The 24,345-nt window shown below is 43.9% G+C and overlaps 1 protein-coding gene across 2 annotated transcripts; it reads left to right on the forward strand.

The window, feature by feature from the left end:
• The first annotated feature begins 5,018 nt into the window (after nucleotides 1-5,018).
• mn1b (meningioma 1b) lies at nucleotides 5,019-22,426 on the forward strand. Of its 2 annotated transcripts, none has more exons than XM_029439496.1 (3): nucleotides 5,019-9,661; nucleotides 20,783-20,854; nucleotides 20,933-22,426. In XM_029439496.1, the coding sequence occupies exons 1-3, from the start codon at nucleotides 6,079-6,081 to the stop codon at nucleotides 21,073-21,075; spliced, it is 3,798 nt and encodes a 1,265-aa protein (XP_029295356.1). In that variant the 5' UTR covers nucleotides 5,019-6,078; the 3' UTR covers nucleotides 21,076-22,426. The 2 variants fall into 2 exon arrangements, with proteins under 2 accessions (XP_029295356.1, XP_029295355.1); XM_029439495.1 differs by having other exon boundaries at nucleotides 20,783-20,827; nucleotides 20,903-22,426.
• Nucleotides 22,427-24,345: the final 1,919 nt, after the last annotated feature.

Below are 24,345 nucleotides of genomic sequence, written 5' to 3' on the forward strand. Positions count from 1 at the left end.
GTTGCTTGTAACCCTCGTGGGATGTTAAGTTTCCTTTAGACCAGTGTCCCTGTTCTCCCCAGATGTGTCGTCTTCATGACCTATACAGCTTTTGTCTACAAAGTTTTCTAAGTTACAATAACACACTTTCATGTACATAAGATGTAGCTTGATCTTAGATTCATTTAGAGTAGCTTGACTAAAGGTTCTGATAAACATCCCCCTCAGAAAGGTTAGTGGTGACTCCAGCATGGACTAGACTTTCAGTGACCCGCAGGTCAGAAGTCACACAATAACAGCGGAATCCGTGCTAAATAGCAGGAAGAGCCGCCTGTCTGCTGCCTGAGATATCCGCCTTTTTTATTGTTTGTGGAGGAATAGTCACATGTGCCTGCTGCAAGGAAACCAGTCATAGCTACCCCCCCAGAACAAGCAAATAAGGCTGTTTCTAAAAGCAGAGATGGGCAGGCTCGCCCACACACCTCCTGCTAAGTGGCAGCTCACAGTAGTCTACAGTAGGCATGTATCCATCCATCCATGTGTCTCCCTCGCAGAGATGATGAAGGGACATGTCATGAGTGAGCCCGTGTCGTTTAAATAGACGAGGCAACAGATGAAGAGAAGAAATGGATCTCAAAGGGAGGCTCAAGACTTGACACGGCAGGACATCCAGGCACTGATGCCGAGGAAAGACTTGATGCTCGGCGCTAAAAACACTTTGTGATAGCCAGAACCACCAGCGTATTGCTATCGACGCAGAAGCAGAAGTAACGATCTTAAATGTGTCAAAATTAATTGTATAGGCCTCCAAAACCAAGAATAAAAAAAAAAAAAGCTGCACCCGCTGTTTGTTGCACCACCTGGCTGCATCTCCTGCTACAAGATGACACACAGGGGTGACTGTTTTGTTTTTGGAGGAAAAGGCGCAGTGAAGACTTAACTCCAAGTCAGGTCCGCCCATACCATGTTTGTGTACGTGACCTTCCCCAGGGGCCAGATTTGCTCAGAAGCTGCAGGTTTTCTTGGAGAGGAAAGTTATTTCTGGCGGGTTGGCGGTGATGTCACGAGTGTTTCCTCATCCTCCGGGCCTGGGTCAAGTTTAGCTCCAGAGATTCTCCTGAGTTTTCCTGTTGTTCTGCGAGATGTGGAAAAGGTGTGGAGCCAATGGACGAGGAGAGGATGGTTAGGGGAGGGGGATGGGGGGGGGGGTGTCTGTCGCATCCCTCCCTTTTTAATACAATGGTTCTTCTCTGGATGACAGATGCTGCTTAACCCGCCCTGACCCAGGGAGTAGTGATGGCTCAGCTGAGTGACAGGCCCACAGAGAACACACTAGGCTCCGCTCCACACTGCCCCCCACCCCCCCAACAAGGGAAGGAACATCTCGTTTGGGCAACCCCCTTGGTTAAATATGTCTATCTGAGGAACACCATGAATTAAGGGTAGAGGGGGGCACCCACTTGTGCTATCTTGTCCTACTGAGTGAAATATTAAGACAAATGGAGTACTAAATCACTGCAGAGAAGAGTGGTATTGTGACAGTGCTTGAAAGCCTGTTGACTGTCCATTGTCATGAAGTTGCCTCCGCAGCAGCTCTCAGCTGCATTTATCATCACTGGGGACGGAGGGGGAAAGAGACCATGCCATCGGTTTGTCATACTTAACTTGTCTGTCTCCATGTGAGAAGAGTAGTCAGAGCAGGAGCTGTATCACAGGGGTGTTAGTATTTCAGTCACATAGAACCATATCTTCAAGTTTACTTTTTTTTGCAGTTGAACTGCTACTTGTTTTTAGTGTTAATGGGGTTTGGCGATACAACAGGCCTTTATCAGTTGAGAAATGAACATGTATTTCTAAGGGGCTACGCGGAGCAGTGATGGCTGCCTCGGCTAAAACAGTTTGATATGCACACACTTTTTGTTTTTGGCCTGGTAAAACTCTAATGGTGCTACATCCAGCTGGCTCTCGGATATGAAAGCGGTCCTCTAGCAAGGTGATACTGAGAAAAAGGGGCTTGGGGTTTTCTTTTTCAAGCAAACACACCACAGGAGCACAGCAGCCTTCAGAACAGCTCAACATGCTTCTCCTTCCTTCTGGAGAAGACAGGTACTTTACACCATGTCTCCTTCACAACACAACTAACGTCTCTCCCTGCCTCCTCGCTCGGAGCGGCTGTCCTCTCAGCTGCAAGAAGTGCACATTCACACCCCCAAAAAAATCCAAAAATACACACATTCTCCTTCCAATGCCTCGTCCTGACCCGTCTCCAGCCTCCGCTCTGACACACAGCCTGCTTCTGTGAGACAGCAGTGTGTGCCCTATAGAGCTGGTTATATTTGACGCACGTTATAGGTAACATTAGCTGAAACATCCACAGCGGTGTAGTATAGAATATCTGATTATATTTGCAAATCTTTTATTGTTAAATAGCATAAACATACATGACGTTCCTTACCTCAGCTGTGCTTGTTCCAGAACTGGTGTGGCCAAACTACGGGCCGCGTTTTAAAATGGCTTGTGCATATTTCTAATGCATTGCACTGTATGTAGATTCATATCCCAGTTTAAACACTAGATGTCGACTAAATTTAGTGAAATAATCTCCGTCTCAACCTCTTGGCACAGAAACCAACATTTTACCATTTCTGCCTGTTTCTTTTTGTTACATCTTAATATTAGACTTACAGATTTACATCTACATTTAAATCATTATTGAAACCAACATATGGGAATTTCTGCCTGTTTTAACTTTACTTATTTACAGATTTACACATATATTATTTAAAGTGGGAACTTAGGTCAGGCACTGTATTAGTGTTTCAAATCTAAGAGCCGCAGATACAGAAACACTTTTGTTATGGCCACACTAATAAACTACTGTTATGTCAAACCTTACACTCTGTGCTGTTTTGTAGTGTTGCGTAGTTATTTAGATTTTCTGGTCTAGAAACCGTGTAAAAACTACACATTTATTATTGTTTGGCTCACAATCAAAAATAATGTGTCCACCTTAGTTCTAGAAGAAATGGAAAGAGGAAACATTTTATCATTATAAAATAATGCACGGCTTCAACCAAAGAAATTAGTGGCAAATGATGCCTCTTTACACCTTTATTCCCAAATCTTTTATAGGGTTTTATACGATTTATAAAAAATAATATTATTTGTTTGCTATAGATTCATATTTCTATTAAAAAAAACTGTATTTCCAGCATGTACCAGTTTAGACCTTGTATCATCTAAAACTATTTTCTGGACGCTTGAGCATGAACGTGGGCAGCCGCTAGGTGGCACTGTGTCTGTTTGGTAAAAAGTCCTCTTGGTTTCCCCCCCAAATGTACAGAGCTGTCTGACAGAAGATTCTCTAAATGCCCACTGTCCACAATGTCGGGAAAAAGATAATATGGTGTTCTCCTTTCACCAAAGGAAAATATCCATGGTGGTGAATGGAAGATACATTGTGTTCAGTATTCCCACACGTTTCCTTTATTTCAAATAAAGAGTTCAAAGAGTTCTTGTCAAGACTCCTCTCACGTACACACACTCCATCTGAAATATTTTAATACATACATTTCTTTTTTTTGTTTAAGTTATTTTAATTTTACACAGGAAAATGAATGTGACAAAATTCACGAGAAGAACAAGATCCAGGATATCCCAAAAGCTCTCAGCAGACTAGATAAAGGCACTGGAAGAGAGAGAAATACGCATGTGAGCTACAAACAACATTCTGAATTACATAACAGTAAATAAAACATCTGAAACATGCCTATACAAAACTCAAAGCTGTGGCAAAAAACGGATCAAAGTATGTTAGTTGTACCAAAATTAGGGCCAAGCACATTAGGCTGACTTTCTTCTATATTGGGACATTTGTCTCAATTGAACATTGAACATTAAGATAGGCTATTTGCAATAATTTAATCTCTTATCTCAGGTTATTGCACCACTTAACATTACACAGATTACTTCGACCATTGTATGTCTACAGCTAATTAACCTATTAAGTACATTTTCCTAATTTGGCCTTGGAAAAATGCTCTATTTTGCAGACTATAATAGTAAGAGAAAGCTATTGATTATCGGAACCGAAGCCCAATACCATCCACATGATTTAGTTCAGATGGTCTTTTAAGGAGGATTGTCCTCCCCGTTGGGATTCACACAAGACTGTGGTGAGTTTGATTGCTCACAGGGGTGTGAGCCATACACACTTTATACCCTAATATTAATATAATTTATACTTTTTATCCCAGCATCAATATTAGCTCAGATAATTGGTCTACATTCCCGGTAGGTTGTCATTCATTCTATTGAGGCCAATATCGGACTAGTTAATTGTTCAGCACATTTTACATTTTACACATGAGAACAAATTTAACATGCAGCTTTGTGACCTCATTGGGCATTGGTGAGAGACACTGATTTATGTGAAATGACAATCTCTATGTTATAAACCCAATAAATAAGTGGTGGCTTGTATATTCGTTTAACAACACCTCGTTTATTAGTGTATTTATATATCTGTTTGCATGTTGTTTCGTGTGCAATACATGATGTTGCAATGGAGATGATACACGTCCACTGATCACTGGTCACTGCATGGATGTGTGGGTGCAAGGGCTTAAAAAAGTTTATTCATGGGAGAAGAGGGCTCGAGCAACATACAAAACAGCAGTGTGCAGAATTTCACTTTAAGCCATGTTATTCCAGTGGCGGATATGAGAGTTGCAGTGTTTCCTCACCCCAACTGTGGGAGGCTATAATGAACACAAAAGATCATGGGATAGAATTATTTATTATATTATTAATTAAGTGGCGATGTGTTTTAATATGACAAATACTGGGCACTGTGTTTTCTTTTTTTACATTTTAAGTGAAAGTAATTTCTAAGATTTGATTTTCACACACGCTTCCAAGGACCACCTTAAATGAGTTTGTCCCGCCCTCGAATCTTTCTTTGCTCGCTCTGATTGGCTGAGACCTCGTGGATTGAAGCGGCTGCAGAAATGCAAAACTTGTTGCTGGCTCCTCTGGACGCGTTGATCTCACACAGCGCCAAGCGGCAGAGCAGAGTGTGAGTGTATCTGTGAATCGCTCCCAAGTGCACTCAGACCACACCAGACAAGACTCGGTAAACGGAGGGACGCACACATTCGGAGCGAAACGCATTGAAAGGACTTAAAGGCAAAAGGCGCTTCAGTGCATGCAAGCGCATGACGGGCAGCGGGTGAAGGATGCTGTCAAGCCGCTCAGTGGTTGTGGAGTGCGGGTAGTGCATGCCGTGCTGCTCCGGGTTCAGGTCGCGTAAACGGACGCCCCGGTTCTCCGGTGCCCGGGTTGGAGATCCGTGTTTGTGGACTTTCCATCACACTGGACTTTTGGCTACGTGCCTGCTCAGCAGAGATTTCGAAGGACATCGGTGGGGAGTATTTATTTAAAAAACATTTTTTTACCCTCAAAGCCACAGAAGTAGTTTTAACTATACGGCTCCAATTGGACTTTTTTTTTTTTTACTTTACAGTATGGGACCTTATACAAAATGTCGTTCTTGGACATTTAACATTGGACTGGAATAATGAATTAACTGAAAGAAAATTGTCATATTTTCGATCGATCCAATTCTTCTGCGCTCTCCTTTTAGTTTGTTAGCGAGATGTTTTTTTGTCATGTTCGCACCGAAGAAATGCGCACAGACAAACTTTGGAATATGGTAGGTCACTCATGCAGCAAGTTAAATTACAGTGTTTTATATTTGTTTGCTTAATCAAAGACAAAAAGAAGAGCGGTCAAGTGCACGCATAAATACGGGAGCAGGGACACAGTTTACGTGCGTATTTGGACACAATCTGTCACCTCTCTCCTCCGCGTCTTCAGAGAAGTTAAAAAACAAAAACAATTGATTCACAACAATTACAACTAATTTGATGAGTTCTAACATTTACAGTAGACAAAGCAGTTTGAGTAGAGTAATACAAACATTTAAATAGTTTATTGTATCTTTTTTTTCCTTTTTGCTTTTGGGGACAGACGGAAAAAACAGACAGTGTGCCGATGTCTGGCAAACTGGCCGTCATGTGGGATTGATTGCAGGGGAGTATGTTTGGGCTGGAACAGTTTGGTTCTCAGATTAATAGCAGAAACCCTGGCGAGTCAGAGAGAAACATAAACCAACCGAGACTGAACATGGGCTCCCATTATAAAAGCCCAGGTTTTCACGCTGGAGGCCCGCCTGGAGCCGTGGAACCCGGCATGGGCCCTCTGAGCGAGCCGCAAATGCTCGGGCTCAATATGAACATGAATGGAGAGCAATACGGGGGCTTTCACCCACGGGGCCACTCGGACATGCATGCAGGAGGCGGACTTCAGCAGCAGCAACAGCAGCAGCAAGGACCCATGCATGGATTTTTTAACAACCAGCAACCTCATCAAGGACATCCTCACGGCCACCAACCTCACCCCCACCAACCTCACCCTCATTTCAGTGGGAATTTTGGAGGCCCAGAGCCAGGGTCATCCTGCCTGCATGGTGGCAGGCTAATGGGCTACAACAACAATGGCATGGGACCACAGCAGGGCTTTGGAGAAGGATTTGATCCTCTCGCTGAGGGACAGGCAGGGGATGGCTTTCCCCAGCAACAGCAGCAGCAGCAGCAGCAGCAGCAGCAGCAGCAGCAGCAGCAGCGGCGGCCTGGTAACATGCCTGACTTTCAACATCATGGGCCGCCCAGTGGCAGCCATGCTGTCCCTGCTCCCTGTCTACCCCTGGACCAGTCGCCTAACAGAGCAGCATCCTTCCATGGTCTCCCTTCCTCCTCGTCCTCGTCCTCTGAGTCTCATGGCCTGGAGCCTCGGCGGATGCCCAACCAGGGAGCTGTAGAGGGAATAGAGTATAACTTTCCAAGTGAGCCTCCATCTGGACATTTTGATGTACATGTATTTTCCCCATCAGAATCAGAATCTCAGTTACCCCATTTTGGGCCAGGAAGGCCCGTTCCAAGCGGTAATTTCCCAGGGAACCCTGGCATGCCACGGACGCCAGGTATACCGGGCATCTCTAAAGGACACCAGCCGCCACCACAGCCCCAGCAGCCCCAGCAGCCTCAGCAGCCTCAGCATGGAGTGTTTTTTGAGCGTTTTGGAAATGGCCGGAAGGTGCCCGTGGGAATGGAGCCGGGGGTCAATTCAAGACATCCTCTCATGCAGCAGCAACAACAGGCCGGCTTGATAGCCAGACAGAATTCATGCCCCCCTGGCCTCCCCCGGCCCCCTCAGGCTGAACCCGGCTCTACTAACCCTAACATTCTGGACGGAGGGGTCATGATGCCTGGCCAACACAACCAGTTTGAATATCCTATTCACAGACTGGAAAATAGGGGTCTGCACCCCTATGGGGACCCCATGTTTAATATGCAACAGCCAGCTCCTCCCTCCCAACAGCCCCCAAATCAGCGGCTGCAACACTTTGACTCTCCTTATATGAACATGGCAAAAAGGCCAAGATTTGACTTTCCTAATGCACATGGTGGTGAAGGCTGGTGTGGTGGTATGGAAAACCACCTCTCTCCCTCTGCCTACCCCGGCCTGCCTGGAGAGTTCACCCCACCTGTGAGTGAAGGTTTCCCACCAGGTCCCCTGCAACATCCAGGGCCTGAGCAGCAGTCTCTACAGCAGCGGCAGAATGCAGCCATGATGATAAAACAGATGGCCTCTCGCAACCAACAGCAGAGGATGAGGCAGCCCAGTCTGCAGCAGCTGGGTCACCATGGCGAAGTACCTCCTGGCCCAATGGCTCACGGAGGCCCAGTCGGGAGCATGCCTCAGCCCAACTTTGACAGAGAGAATGCTGGCAGGATGCCTAACATTGATGGACAAAATCCTCATGTAACTCAGGACAACTCCTGGTTCCAAGGGTCCCACCCACCAGGGGAAATGATGTCACGGCGTATGGGTGGAGCGGGTAATGAATCAGTGCCCCATGACATGGGGCTACAGCAGAACGGGGCTGGAATGATGTTTAGGCCTGGAATGGGCATGCATGAGCCCATGAGAATACCAGGAGATGGGCATGTACAGGCTCTCCATTCCCCGGGCATGCACTCACAGTTCAGTGGCAACATGGGCAACCTCTCACAAATGCAGTCCCCAGGAGCAGGGACAGGGCATCCGAATGCTCCAGCAGAGAGGCGACCAGCAGACTTCCCTGCACCTCCAATGGGAGCACAGCCAACATTTCCCTATGTGGGGCCTAACCGTCAGGGGCCGGCCCACAGTGCTCCCCAGGGGGTGAACACCTCACCAGGGAGCTACCCTCCTCAGTCTGAGTTCCCCCCAGGCCAGCGGTCGTCTGTTAGTAAGCTTGGAGCTCTGTCCCTCGGGAACTTCAGCAAAACCAGCGCTAAAGACAGTGTTTTCGGCCAGAGCTGCCTGGCGGCCCTTTCCACGGCCTGCCAGAACATGATCGCTAGCCTAGGGGCCCCCAATCTTAACGTAACATTCAACAAGAAGAACCAAAATGAGGGCAAGCGAAAACTGAGTCAGACAGAGCAGGACATTAATAGCAGCACATCTAATGGGACTGGCAGTGCTGGACCTGAATATTTTCAGAGCAGCACTTCCCAGAACAGCCAGATGCCTGGCACTGGGAATAGCAACTCTAAGCCTGCAAGTCAAAGCCAGCCGGTGCAGGGGGAAGCCAGTGCCCTCTCCCCAAATTACAACATGGACGCTACCCCGTGCAGTGAGGGGAAAGCAACAACAGGGAGTGGGAGAGGGAGAGGGAGGAGAAAAAGAGACAGTGGACATGTGAGCCCTGGAATTTTTTTTCCCCCTGACAATGGTAACCCTGTTGTAAGTCCAGGCCAGCAGACCCCCTCTGCTGGCATTGGGGAGAGGGGTGGGGGAACGCCCCATGAAAAACACCTCCAATCACCCTCTTGGGGAAAAGGAGGCGACCTAATGTTGGGGGACCAGGCCGACCTTATGTCTTCTTTGGACAGTGGCATTCAAAGTGTTGCAAAGTCTGACAGTAGCTCACCACGAGTAGACTTTCCTGACGATGTCAGCACCCACTATGGCAATGAGGATGAGGTTTCCTCCAGCTCAGATGCAGGAGGGGCCTCAGCCACCAAGCCTAATCGCAGCCCTATGATCACCGGCTCACCCAAAATGCAGAGAAGTGACCATGGGTTGATAAATGGACAGAAGCCCCTAGGCATGGGCATTAACAATCATACTACCTCGCCACCAGACAGCTATGGACTGAATGCTGGTGGGGGCACAGGGGCCAGTGGAGTGAGCCACCCAGGTACTCCTGGGGTGGAGCAGGTACGCACCCCATCTAGCACCTCCGGCCAGGAAGAAATCCATCCTCTGGAGATTCTGCAGGCCCAGATCCAGCTACAGCGGCAGCAATTCAGTATCTCTGAGGACCAGCCCCTGGCCATGAAAAATGGCAAAAAGAATGGTGACTGTCCCTCACAGAACGGAGACAATGAGCTGGCAAGCTGCAGCCCGGATGCTGGGAAGGGCTCAATGGGCACTATTGACCTTGACACCCTCATGGCAGAGCAGCATGCCACCTGGTACGTGCCCAGTGACAAGGCCATGATGGACGGGTCAGAGGATGACAAGGCCATGGGACCATGGGAAAAAAATAAGAGCCAAAACAACAGCAAAGAAGGTAAATGAATCATTCCTTTGGTTATATTTTTACTCCTTATTCCTTCTCTCTTTCTCTCCCCCTCTGTGTCTCACACTCACTCTCACACATGCAACACAGACTACATTAGGCTAGATGATCAATTTTGCTTGCAAATTAAGATATTTTCTTCCTTAAATTGTTATTTATTTTAGATGAAATGCAGTGTAACGTCACATGTATAATACAATAATGCTCTGTTAAGGCTGATAATAGAGGACCTTTTGTCCATATTGTGCGACCAGAAAGCAGCCGTCTCTGTTTAACTAGTGTCTTTGCATTTTAGAGGCTTAGGCTATAGGAAGATAATAAATGTAATGCTAGCGCCATTCAAGTCTTTACAAAAAAGAAATAAATATATGTATATATATGCGGCGTTTTTGTTGTTGTATTGGGTCCGTATTGAATAATTTAAAAACTGATATTCAGAGAGGAGCAGTTTTAAATGCCATCTTACTGAACTAAGTAAACATTGTACCTTTTCGACAATATATATTTATACTTTTCTTCATTGTAGATGAGCTTCAAAAGAACAGCTCAAGTAAAGTAAACATTTCCTGTGGCTCTTTATCTCGGTTTTCAGGGTGAACAACTACATTGAGAAGATTAATAGCTTTTTGAGGATATGCCTTTGCGCAGCGGGGTTTCCCTCGCCTTGTTACGTGTTTGTTTTTGTTATTACCATGGGATAATACCGAGCTGGTGAAAGTGGATTGATTTTAGATGGTCAGGACAGGATTTCAAGGATTAGATATCAATTTGAAATGAATACAGCCATTCGATTTCAATTTCATTTTCCGTGGGAAATAATGTTATACTTTTTAGTATCTAATTTTAAATTGTAGTTTCATTATTGTTACACAATTTGTTATTATATATGTTTGCCTCTTTTGTCACTTTTAAATCATTTATTTTTTATAATATATGCTACTTTATGTAGTGTAAAATGCTTTTGGAAATTCAAAGTTTCTCGAAAAAAAGGAAAAATCTTCTGGCCTAAATGCACAGAGGCAGTTTTAGCCGGAGATATAAAGTCTTTACTTTCATACAAGTTCTTTTAGCTTAATATTTTTTATGGTGGCTCTTAAATCCAAATGCACATAATTGTACTGTTACGTTTCTGCGGATTAGTTTCTCCTCTAATTATTCCTCCTGTAATAATTATAATGATAATAATTTACGTAGTATTTTTTCAAATTAATATTATTATTACTATTTCGTTATTATTATACTGTTGTTTAATTTATAATATGTTGTGTTCTTTAATCGTTATATAAAACAAATTGCATTGTAATGCATTAAAATAGCAGAATTAGACAAGTTGTGAGTATTTTAATATGTTGATTCTATTTATTTATTCATTTCTGTTTTATGTTTCTTTCTTTTTATTTTTTTACGTTGATTATTTCCAAATCATTTCAAACCAAAGCTGTAAACAGAAATCGTTGACGTTGCTGCATAATATAATCTGTCAGGCTTAAGATACCGAAAGGCCTCTGGATGTATGGATATATAATAATGTGGATGTACTTTATATAATTGAGGATAGCGCCTAGCGCGTCTCGAGCGCCTCTTTGTTCTGATCAGTGCGGGTGCAGAGAGAGGCGGGGGCGCGCACGGCACGGAGTCTGGAGTCCAGGCGCATTGTTTATATGAGACTGAGCGCAGGGTGTCGGGTACTAACCCTAATGCCATTACTTCGAAGCAGCACTGTAACTTGCCATTTCCACTGATGTAGCAGGCTAATTTCACCGTCACACCAATTATAAATCAATAGAAAAATAACAAGCAATGTACGTTTTTAATTTGAGCCAGAATGATCAAAACTACTACATTTCACTTCATCCAGCTATTTGTTTTTCTCATAATTGGTCTCCACTGGTCTCCTCAGCTAAATTAGAAGACAAATGACAAGATCATTGAACGTTGTGGCTTTTTTTTTTTTGTTCCCATGATTTCTTCCCATTCTAAAAAGGTAATTGAGTTATACTAATTAATATATATAAATATAAATATATATGTATATATACATATATATATATATATACATATATATATATATATATATACATATATACATATACATATATAGAACAAGACAGGAAAAAAAGCCCACTGATGCCAGGAGATGATAAGTAACATCATCACTTTAGATATTGATTAATGAGGCTTTTCCTTTGAGTCGGAATCCCAACACTGATAAGCAGTCAGCCACAGTCACCCTGTTGCTCTCGCTGTTTTAATTTCTCCGGGGCTGATAGCACATTTAATATGATAAATTCATAAAAACAAGTAGATATTTAACAGCAGAATAGTCTAATTTCTGCTCTCATTTCCTCTCCCCTCATCTCTCCTTCTATCTCCTGTCTCTTCCTCTCTCCTCTCCTCTTCCAGCCCTCCCTGCATGGACACGAGGCATGCAGCTCTGGAGCGATCGATAGCTAGTTAGCACAAATCACGGCTCCTGACAGTTTCTCATTTGAGTGCTTCAGACAGCAAAGATGAAAAAAGGGTGGAGGTGTATTTGGGAGGGGAGGGGGATTTTGAGATTGAATCTGATGCTTAGGCTACACAGAAGGGAGCAAAATAACATAATAATTTAAGATAAGTCTTAGCCCACAGTGTAGTTCCATAAGAGCCAGCATCCCACAGGCTTGTCACACTGCAAAACCTATACCAGTCAGTCTGTAGTCCTCAGTCTTGTGAACACAATTCTGCCATTAGGGAGATAATGCCAGTGACACTAATTTGAAATAAATCAGGCCAATTTGTTAGGCCATTAGCATTAACTTAATGTAACGTGGTCAAAAAAAATCCTAAAAGATGATCATTTTAATTAGGACAAAATTAATTTATGTAATTCCAGTGACAGTGGAATCTTTTTTTTTTTTACCACTTATAATAAGTTGAAATAACATTTTAATCATCAGCACACGATGACATAAGGAGTTAAGATATATATATATATATATATATTATATATAAATATATATATTATATATATATATAATATATATATATATATAAATATATATATATATATTTATCTGAATTATAGGCTAAGAAAGTATGTTTTCTAAAGCAGCTGATGTTATTTTCTTCTGTCCACTTACACATGTATGTCTTATTCTTCTCTCGCAGGAGTGTTATTGAATTATGCATATATTATTTAATATTATATTATGATATTAAATTCAATAATGATGAACCTTACTTAATACATTATAGCACATAAAAAACATTTAAAATAACTTATTTTAAATCAATTGAAAATGCATTTCAATAAATGTAACATAATAATAAGCATGACTTGTGACTAAACATATGAGATTTTTTGTTTCTGGTGAGAGTTTAAGGTTTTGTCCTGAGAACTAATGCATGAAGTCTATTTATTGTTTTTTTCCTCGATGTTAGGAAGTTAACTTAAACTGCTTGAGAATTTAAACGGGTGAATTAGAGTGTGTGTACTTTGGTGATGCGGAGGAGTTTGCTTTAGATGAATTGATTGCAGAGAAAGGGAAAGAGCTGGGAGGTCAGGGGTCAGTGTGGTCGTATGAGGTGAATGTTTCCACCAGTGCAGCTTCACTACAAGTGCTCAACGCAAAGTTGTGTGAAACTTCCCAGATCATCTTGTTGCCAGGTCCGTTTGTATCAGCGCTCTGACAAAGAGAGACTGCAGGAGCCACAAATCTTGCCATGATTCAAATAAGAAATTCCATATTTAGCTTACTTCCTCTGAATGTTTGAACGTGCAACAGAAGTAGCCAATAAAAGTTATACTGTGCTTATTTATAGAGGAACTGTGAACTCTCAGAGCTGATGTCTTTTCACCTAGTGCATCCCAGCTCACCCTCCCTGTGCTCCCTGTGTGCCTGTTGAAAGTGATGCTTGCTGCAGTAATGGCCCCCTTTGGACCCCATATTTGGCCTCCTCTCTCTCTGTGACACCATGTAGTTCAAGTTTTTCACCAAGGCACAGTTATACCTTCCGCTGTAAGCTCACAGCCTGCAGAGTCTTGTGTGCAACACGGCATCTTGTGCTCCCATGGAGGCAAGTAGTAGAGGTGCACGCAAGCAACTTTCCTTGTACGGTGTCAGTTAATATTATTTCCCCTTTTTTTTTTTCTTCATGTACGCTCTTCCTCTTCCTTTCTCTTCTATATATCTCAGCCAGAAGCCGACCGTTCATTTGGAAATGCATGCACAGTCTTGATAACAGGCAAACCAGCAGGCGTAGGAAGTGATTCAGTTATTTTTATTTTTACTTTTTGCCACACACACACACACACACACTTTTTTCTTTTTTTCTCTTTCTATCAGCGCAGTTAAAACACTTCACAGTTGACCTTGTGGAATAGTTTCACTCTTCACTCTCAATAATCAGCTCTTAAACAGCTCTAATCATGATCAAATCTCTTTCACTCTGACTTTGACAGGTTTGAAAAGAGGGAACTTGCATCTTATCACACCTACTAGAAAGCACTTAAATCCACTGAAAGAGCCGTATTGATATTTCACCATAGAGAACAATCCTGTGAGACTACCTGCCTTTGACATTTCCGTACGACAACAACCCCACAAATCACACCAGTAATTTCTATTTCCTTTTTCTGGAAAAAGGAGAAAGTGATTGGCACATGCTTGAATGTGGAAAAAACAGCTCGGGGCAGTCTATGTTCTTTACCTGTCATTACAAGGTGTTTCATATTGACATTTTACAACAACACAAATCCACAGAGCTCCTCGCACACTCCTGTACTGCACTAATGATAATCACTATGATAATCGTAGCAATTACCCTTGGTAATATTGTTTCCAAAAGTCATAATTCATCCTCAGGCAACTACTGTAAGTTGACTTGGTTATTGACAGATTCATAGGAGGGCTACAAAGAACAGCTAGTTTATAAGTGCTGAGTTCAGCAACATGACTACATGAGTGTAATAACAAAGGAACGTGTTATAAACTAATATCTGATCCCTGATGTGGACTTGTTTTACTGTTATCGTGTTGTATTTCTGTTCTCTCTGTATGTTTGTGATTGTATACATCTCTGTGTGTGTGTGTGTGTGTGTGTGTGTGTGCTGGTATGCACGTGAGTGTGTGACGAAGGGCAGGCTTGTAGGCACTGCAACTTGATAGTGTGGATTTGTCAGGTGTAGACATAAAGTTTGATTTATTTAGACTCGGTGTCAGGCTCACGTCGTCCCCCCCCCCCCCCCCGATCTCAGGTGTCTCGCTCCGTGGAGCACGCTCACTTAATTCTAATGTGTTGAAAATATTTAAGAGTATTTACTTGACTTGTAAATAGTGCAGGACTGAAAAGCGCCTATCATGCATTTAAAGCGTTTGGAATTTAAGTGCGCGTTTGTTTATATGCTGTGTGTGTGTGTGTGTGTGCGCGTGTGTGTGCGTGTGTGTATGTGTGCTCTATGTTCCCGGGCTTTTCGCAAGACATTGAGCACTAGTGACAGTCAAAGGAAGCCTATTAAAGAAGCGTGCTTGTGACTGATGAAGAGAGAAAAAGATGAACAAAGGTGTCAGGCCTTGCTGGATTTTCAACTCTTCAAAATAGCAGCTCATCCGGTGTTTTGTTTTCCCTGGGGAAGGGTGTTGGAATAAAAAAAAGAAAGAGAAGAAAGAAACTTGTCTCAGCATGTGGTAAATATTCTCCTTGGATGCAGCAGGGAATGGAAAGCTGAGTTTATCTGCACGATGCACAGAACGACGAGTTTCAAACCTTCAAATGCCTCCAAATGTCCACCGTCTTGTTGCGTGAACACCCGAACAAGAAGAAACTGAAGCTTCTGAACGCTGTCCTGCGTTCATATGTTGCCCGGTATACACAAGTACAGCTTTTAAAAGGTGTGTGTGTGTGTGTGTTTTAGATGTTGTCACGATGCCAGCAGCAGTTATGTTATTAGACGTACAGGTAGTCGTCAGGCGCCTTTAATTTGTATTGTGAAATTGATGAATGGGTTATGACACTGGAGCTGTTTCTCCTGGGGGACAGAAGTAGAGACTGATGGAGTGAAACAGAAAGTAGAAAGATAGTTTCTCCAGAGAACATCTGTAGTTCTGCTCTCGAGGCGAGTGGCTGGGTAATAGCTACAATTTGCATTTATAGAACATAAAATAATTCAATTTAAAACATTTTTTTCCACCAGTTTCTTGCTTCATGACTATTTTTCAGAGTTTTAAGAACACATGTATCCATATATCTATTTAAAATATGCCCCCCCCCCCCCCCATAATGATGTAATTAACACACAAGAGCAAAAGACAAAATACAGAATATCTTTTTTAAATTTCATCTATTTAATTACACAGATTAAAATGATCTCTTTACTCTTTTTGCAATTCCTGAAACAGAATATGTAATTACTCCCTCTATTATTTTAATCCAAAACAAAAGCCTCCGCCATGCCGGTGCTTCTAACCTCAAATTGCCACCGTTTTCACGTGTGGTTGACCTTTTCTAAAAAAAGGTGAAAACACAGAAAACAGAGTGTTGCAGCACGGTGCTGAAACAAAATAGAGACAGCGAAGTAGATCAATATGTCACCGACTTGGACGACATGCTGGACAGGTCCTGGACATGGTTGTGAGTTATGAAGGAGGCACTAAATCACTTCCCATGTTCTGATTTGTGTCTGGTTTCCTAAGCACTTCTTGTGGCCAGAGGGGGAGGTGTGTGTGTGTGTGTGTGTGTGTGAGGGGATGAGTTTGAGGGGATGAGTTTGAGGGGATGGGAAATGGTGTGTTGCTGGAGGGAAGATATCAAATGCTGGGGGCAATGCCTGCCTGGGCAAGTTTTTCTCCTTTATGTTGCAGGCCAGAGAACAGAGGAAATTCAAACCCAAATACCACCCCCCCCCCCACCCGCGCTCCCTTCAGATATCTCTCTCTGAGGGAATGGTCACACTATGGCAGTTGGGTGGGGGGTTGCAGGGAGCCTCAAATGCCCCGGACCTACCCTGGGGCAGGCAGGGGATACCTGGGAAAATACCTCTGTTAGCCTCCATCATTAACACTTTCCTGAATTCTTAGTGTCTTAATTATTCGGCTTCGACTTACGTGTCCTGTCGCTGCTCAGACAGTGGTGAGACCATACGGGGAGAAGATGTATATTTCCAGAGGAGAAGACGTTTTCTTTGGTTCCGCACCACTCCTGGTTAAAATCAGACTTTCTCTCGTCCCCATCTTCTCTTTATTTATTTTTCTCTGACTTTCTCTCTGTGGATTGTGATGGCTGTTTTGTGCTGACAAAGACAGAATCCTCTCACAAGGCCATAGTGGTAGTTGTTATGCTAAAGGAATCTGACCTGATGTCACACACTGTCATAGGAGCGGAGGCCTTTGGGTGTTTTTGTCAGCGAGTGGAGCGTTCTGATTGGACTGGTTTGTGTTCAGAGAGGATGGGGTCGCGGCCTCGGGAGCACGAGGTCAAAGGTGAAGTGTCGTCATGGATGCACAGGGCTTGGGATAGAAAGGGCAGGGGTCTGCCGCATGGGATTCTGGGGCCTGGGAAATCAATGTGACGGCTCCAAACGTGCACCAAAGAAGCTTCTCTTCTTCTGCTAAAGAAATACATTCTTCTCTTCTGCCCTACTTTTTTATTTTAATACAAATACTCACACAATCTGTGTCAGCTTCAAAGGTTACTGTCATTATTCTGACTGTGCTGTTATTTAAAGCATTCATTGAAAAAAAAACCAAAAAACAATTGCACACTGTAACACTTATTATTAAATTGTTAGAAAAAATGAAAACACGGTCTCCAAGCAGCCATTGTTTACCTCCCTGCGTTGCTTCCAGTGTGTTGAGTGTGTGTGATATGACACATAAACCCGTGTCAGGCCGTCAGCTCCCAGACACATTGGTGTCATCCAGACAACCAGAGCTGTGCGCTGTGCTTCCAGCCTTCATGGCATTCGAAGCTCTGCTCATCTCTGTAAATCGTCTCTGGCTGTGTCTGTGAGACGGCTCCAAAACCCCACTGCTATGTGTGTGTGTGTGTGTGTGTGTGTGTGTATGTGTGTCATCATCATCAGGCACTAAATAACAAAGTACTGCACTTGGGGCGAGAGATATAGTGATATAAGTGCATCACATTAAATTCAGTATTTACTTAACACATCACAGTGGTAATCTTTTCTGGCTGTAATGTGGTTAAGGATATTTAGGTGTATTTGTGGCTCAGCGCAGCTGCTCGCGCTGTTACTGTTCCCTTTTTATTAGGTATTTTCCCCCTCGCTTGTTGATGCTAAGCACTTGTTCCCCTCAGATGAATAGGCTATTATTGAGATATTACCAGTGGATATGAATTCTGCGGTAGTCAATGAACAGCCATAACAAGATTGATCTTATTATATATATAAAAAAAGATTTCCCTGCTTGTAAAATGTCATGGTGATTTGGGATTTAGACTTGTGTGATGTAGAATTTCACACTGCCGTTTCCACTTTTGAAGGAATGCGCCACCATGGATAATGCTTACAATTTAAGAGTAGTGTCTTGATTTTTCCATAAAAATCACATCCGTTGAATCCCCTTTGGCTAGCCTATAATACTGGGTGATATTTTAATCCTGTGCTGGTCAAGTGTTCGGCTTATTCTTCAAGTGGTGGGTTTAGCATATTCTGTTATTTAAGAAGTGTCTCGTAACAAATGGCAATCAGACGATTCATAAGGACGGAAAGTGTTTAACTGCAGAGATATCTAAAGAGATAATAGAACAATTAACACAATAATTGTGTTGTATTAAAGAAATATTTATAAGCTCATACCTAAACATGAGTATGTGTGTGTGTGTGTGTGTGTGTGTGTGTGTGTGTGTGTGTGTGTGTGTGTGTGTGTGTGTGTGTGTAAGAAAAGAGACAATCCTGTTTGTAATTTGATTAATGTGTATTTTCTTTTCTCTGTGTATTTTCCACTCGTGTCGTTGCATTGAGGCTAAGTGACGAGTCTAGCTGGGATTGTGTGTGTGTGTGTGTGTGTGTGTATGTTTTGCGTGCACCTCCATATGTATGTGGCCGTGTGTGTGCATGTGGAGCAGCAGCTGAGGGCTGGTGTGGGTATGGCAGCGGCGGCAGTGGTTGGCGTGTTGTGTTTTTTTGGCTGTGCGTGTTGTCAGTTTGCTGTGTGTCAGCAGTGAGCCAGGGGAACGCTTGGCTGCCTATTCAGGCCGGTGCGGACCCTGCTGTGCCCAGCTAGCATGAGCTGCTGGCGGATGCTGGAGGGCACAGAGCTGGGAAGAGGGGAGTGTGAGTGGGTAGAGGGGTGAGGAGCGGTGGGATGTAGGCGGAGGGGTTGATACTGTCGGGGGGTGGGGATCCGCCATGCTGAGGTGTATGGCTGAACCCTCTGGCAAATGTTAGATCTTGTCATCGCCACCACCAACACTGCTCTAAATCCTCATTTCTCCCTTACACCCCGCAAACCTCAACCCCCACTCACGCCGTGTCTCCAGTCCTAGGGAGGGAGATGGAGAGAGAGTGAGAGAAATTTAGAGAGACCGACAGTCAGAGAGACAAACGAAACGGGGAACAACAGGAGGCTTGGCTGCCTGACCTTTTACCAAATCCCCCCACTTTTCCATTCCAGTGGTCGCAGCCCAGACAGGCTGGGGGGCAAGCCTGCCTCAATGCTTGCATGTCTGCCTGCCTGCCTCTCTTGGTTGTCCTAGCTGCCTGGCCTGGGTTGGCCTTCTCTTCCCTGGCTGTGTTTTGTTAACACTGCGTCACTGCTGCCTCCGGGTTTGTGAGCGCAGAGAGGGAGGGAGATGAAAACAGTAAGCAGAACAAAATAAAAACAGTTTAAGTAGCAGAGAACGACGAGCTTAAAAGGGGGGAAACGGGGTTGTGGGGGGATATGGAGGTCTGCGCGCCGCTTCCCTTGTCTCTCAGGTGAGCAGCAGACTGACTGGAGTGTTGTGATCTGCAGCCTCTGTGCCCAGACTGTGTCGTCTATCACAGCCTCTCCCTTCTCTGACACATGTAACTCAGCTTGTCAGAGCTGTTTTCTGCCTGTCTCTACACTCAGACACCCTGCACCTTAAAGCTCTGAGTCTTTGTGCAGCACACTGATCCGCTCGCTATCCACATGGAGCAAGGCAGTCGTATATTTTGTGCGGAGAGGAGATGGGAGAATATGCGGACTGATTTTTAGCAAAGGATCCCTAACATCTTCACACACACTTTCTCGGTGCTTTGGGCTTCCTTGGAGGCAAAACCCAAAGCGCGCGATGCAACACTAGTGTCATGGCACATAGCCCCGCCATTACCTCTTTCCTAGTTGCTGTGTTTTTCTTTCCCCCTGTTGTATTTTGTGTGTTGTCCTCCCTCAGTATGCTTCAGCCTTTCTCTCGGCAGATGAATTGTGACGCCGCGCTTTTATGTATAGTTTAGTCAAGCACTTCCTGTCCTCGTCAATCTTCCCCTTGACTAATTTTTCCGTTACTCTGCACAAAATGATTTTTCACCAAATGTGAAGCTTGCATCTCAGACGTCAGCATTAACTCTGTGGCACAGCTGATCTTTTTTTTTTTCACATGACTTATAATCAACCTGTGTATGGATTTCCCTGGAAGCTTGGTGCAACCATTTAATATGAGGCTCCACACCTTGGTAACACAGGGTCGATACCGTGGCATGGTCATTATACCACTAAATTGGGTCAAGCAGGGTTAAAGGCCAGTATTCTCTGTGCCCTTTAACCCTCTGACCGAAGGTCATGCAGGAGCCCTCCAGATTTGCACGCCTGACTGGGAGCAAATGAATGTGTGTGTGTGCGTGCGTGTGTGTGTGTGTGTGTTTTCACTTGTTTATATCAGGCATGAGGAGGAGGAGGAGTGTGAGCAGAGGAAGCCTTACTTACAGCCTCCTTTTCAGGTGGTAGTAATGGGGGGTGGGTGGGAGGGGGGAGTTAGTGTTGAATTAATTTCACAGTGCAGATTTAGAGTGGGAAGTGAAAATGACACTGGTTTAATTAAAAGTGTGTATCTTAAATGGTTCATCTGTATCAGTGAATGCCAATTGCTTGAAGTTGTTTCTCATTTTTATACAGTCTTAATTAACCTTTTCCTCTCTGTGCTTGTCTGCAGAATCAGAGCTGTCCCAGAGTAAGGCTGGAGCCGGGGCCCCAGGAGGTGGGGGAGGAGGAGGAGGAGGAGGAGGTGGTGGAGGAGGTGGAGCAGGAGGAGCAGGAGGAGCAGGAGGAGCAGGAGGAGGAGGAGGAGGAGGGAGCAGTGGAGGGAACCACCTGCAGTGCCTGTCAGTCCACTGCACAGACGAGCTGGGGGACAGTAAGGGCCGAGGGGGGCCCGTCTCGTCCTGGCGCTCTCTCCACTCTGATATCTCCAACCGATTTGGGACTTTCGTGGCGGCACTGACTTGAACAGAAAGCAGTCCCAGCAGGAAGAAGAAAAGATGATTAAGACGAAAGAAAAGCTTCAGAGACAAATAACGATGTTGAGGATGATGATGATGATGATGATGATGATTATGATGATGATGATGATGACGATAAAGTGTTGAAGAGGCAACTGCGAGCAACTCCTGCCTGTTCAGGGACAGAAAGACATTTACACTCATAAATGCAAACATGAACACAGACACTCTCTCTCTCACACACGCACACACGCACGCACACACACACGCACACACGCACGCACGCACACGCACACACACACACATGCAAATACCATGTTTTTTCGGATATGTGCAGTCACACTTTAGGACACTCTCTCACATGATGTTGGACAACGCAGCGCGGGCTCTACATCTGGAAAACCTCAAATCAATATTTTTTTTTCTTTTCTTTTCTTTGTTGAAGAAAAATAAAGAAATGTCGAAGGAGGAGAATACAAAAGCAGAAGAAATATTCAGTTGCCATTGGCTTTGATTGTACACCAGCTTTGAGTCTTGTGATGCGACCATGATTTCATGACCTTTTACTCTGTTGCTAAATACAGCCTGACGGCTCTCACCTCAGTTCTGGTTACAGATCTAATGTGTATTTTATCCTTCCAATCAAGGCAACAGTACTGTTTGCTGCCCCCCCACTACATTTACAGACTCCTAATATACACACAAATACAGATCTTCCACCTCACACTCACATGAGGCCTGCTGTTTCATTAGAAGTGGCCTGAACACTAGAAGCAGAACGAGGGGGGGGGGGGGGGGGGATGGGTAGAGGGGTTTTGCATGAATGTAACTCAACTCAACACAACTTTTTCCCTCATTGTCAAAGAAAAATTAAAACTTTATCATTTACTGCTCTTAATCATTTATGGTTTGTTGTAGTTCTTTATTCTTTTTTTATTTGTTGGCAAGAATAACTCTCTCTCATTATCTTCTCTTCTTCTCCTCGCCTCTACGATCACCCTTATGAGCTCAACCGCTTGCATACGAATCAGCCAATGGGAACTGAAAATGGAGGTTAAGGGATTGTTTAATAAGGGAATTGAAAAAAAAAGACTATTGGTATTGCACATGTATAATAAGAGAAAATTTGCTGTGTGTTAGGCAATCTTGTAATCTTTAAATAAAGCTTCTGTTGAATTTGAATTTCTGAAACAATAGATGGAGGACTGTGACGGCAATTTACGAACTGATTTTTGTTTTTTGTTTTTTCCTTTTTTTAATAATATGTAAAGTGCAGTCGTCTGTTTTCCTGCATATTGTATATATCTGTATATGTTTTATTGAGTAACTAAATAACAATAAATATGACGTTAAAGGTGGCATTTGTGGTTCCTTTGGTAATGAGTTTTGTTCTTTTGAAGCCTCCAAAGCCTTATTAGTCACAGCAACAGACATGAAATCAAAAATAATTGTATAGTTTGGTATTCTGTGCACAGTAAGTATTCTACTCAAGGAATATTCAATACTGTGAATAGTGTGTGTACCCTGAGGACCATCAGTGAATTACAGCGGTGCCTACAGTAGATCCCAAGAGATACATGTGACAGGGATGTTGTGGACTGATGCACAATACCTGACAAGCATGCAAGAGGTGTTGCCACGTTAAAGCCAGAAGCTGCATCACCAGGAGTACGAGGAAATCTGTGTCGCATTTTATCCACAGACCTTTCCTGCAATCTTTGCTTCAATCCTTGGAACATCTGATGAATCAGTAGTGACGAATGATAATGCTGCCTTCAGAATAGTCGTTAAAATATTGCTCCAAACTCCATGCTCGCAACCAAACGACATTTTCAAAAATAGTTGTTCTTGCAAACATTCTGCACTATTTTATTTTCTCCAATATTCAGACTGCTCTGATTTTCTGCCTGTTTTTCTCATCATCTCTGTTGTTTTTGTCAACCCTACATCATCTCCTCCCCCCGCAGCCACACACACACACACACACACACACACACACACACACACACACACACACACACACACACACTTCCCCTCTTCCCACTCCCCAGGCCCTCTTTGGCTCACCTGCTCTTTATTGGCCATCTGCATGGATGCGTAATGCTAATCAATAACTCCCCTGTGTGCCAGCTCTAAGGTGGAGACGTCAATGCTACCTAACGGGACTAGTGATCAAGCTGCACTGCTGCTGTCTAGGACACACAGACACACACACACACACACACACACACACACACACACACACACACACACACACACACACACACACACACACACACACGCATACAAAGCACACACTCAAACTGGAGGTCCCTGCAGGACCCTGTCTGTGTTATTCAGGTGTGTTTGTGCTTGCTGCTGTACCCGCCGCCTGCTGTGTAGGATTGCAGATCCTGTTGTGAGTGTGATGCTCAGAGAGTTGCAGCATTAGCAAACAGCAGAGACTGGTTTTGTGAGAGACTGTCATATCACCTGGAAGGTCCTGTTCAGGGAGGGTGAATGGGCGAGAAAGTGGGAAACGGCTGGGGAATAAATGCTGATTACACCGCTCACTGTGAAATTGAAGCTGGAGATTCTCTGTTAGGATTATTCACTGAATCAGTGAAATATTCTCTGAATACTCGAGTGCTTCTGTGTGCACAGTTGTTTGCGTGTCAATATCTTTACTAGATATTGTTAAGCACTTAATCCCAGCACTCATACGATGCCTTTTGGTGCCAATGCTTTAGTCACCTTCCTTTTGTTCACAGAGGACACATTGTACAAAGGCACAACAGGTTCACAGTCATTATTGACGCCTGTTTGACTAGTGTTTGGTAATGGTGCCAAAACAGACGAGCATATGTTTAATAGATCAAAAGGTGTGTATATTTCACAAGTGGGTGCGGTGACTGCTTATGGATCAAAACGTATTCCAAGTCTTTCCCTATTGTTGACTAAACCTTGAATTGAGCTTTGTGTTTGTGTTGCGTGCTCTCAAGAATCACCACGGTGTGTATGACAGGATACTCCTGTGGTGACACACACACACACACACCTGCCTGTCTGGTTTTTGCTCACCTATTTTATGACAGGACAAGGGCTTGTGCTCACAGGTTTGTGTTGAGCACAAACGTTTAGTTGAACACTTAACTATTGTTACGTATCCGAAGCTCTGTTGACTAGTTTTGCCTCCTTGGAGACGAAACGCCAGAATGTCGTGCTGTCCCATTATCTACCTCAGGAAGAATCTGTTGTTGTAATAGATCTGAATGCAACAATTATGTTAAGTGAAAGC

The sequence above is a fragment of the Cottoperca gobio genome, chromosome 9 (assembly GCF_900634415.1).
Source record: "Cottoperca gobio chromosome 9, fCotGob3.1, whole genome shotgun sequence".
NCBI classification, from domain to species: Eukaryota; Metazoa; Chordata; class Actinopteri; order Perciformes; family Bovichtidae; genus Cottoperca; species Cottoperca gobio.

What these genes read in the sequence shown, in the direction of transcription:
- mn1b (XM_029439495.1), top strand. Translation starts at nt 6,079, where the DNA reads ATGTTTGGGCTGGAACAGTTTGGTTCTCAGATTAATAGCAGAAACCCT. An exon ending in CCAAAACAACAGCAAAGAAG is followed by an intron (nt 9,662 to 20,782) that starts GTAAATGAATCA and finishes GCTTGTCTGCAG; the next exon opens with AATCAGAGCTGTCCCAGAGT. An exon ending in TGGAGCCGGGGCCCCAGGAG is followed by an intron (nt 20,828 to 20,902) that starts GTGGGGGAGGAG and finishes CAGGAGGAGCAG; the next exon opens with GAGGAGGAGGAGGAGGAGGG.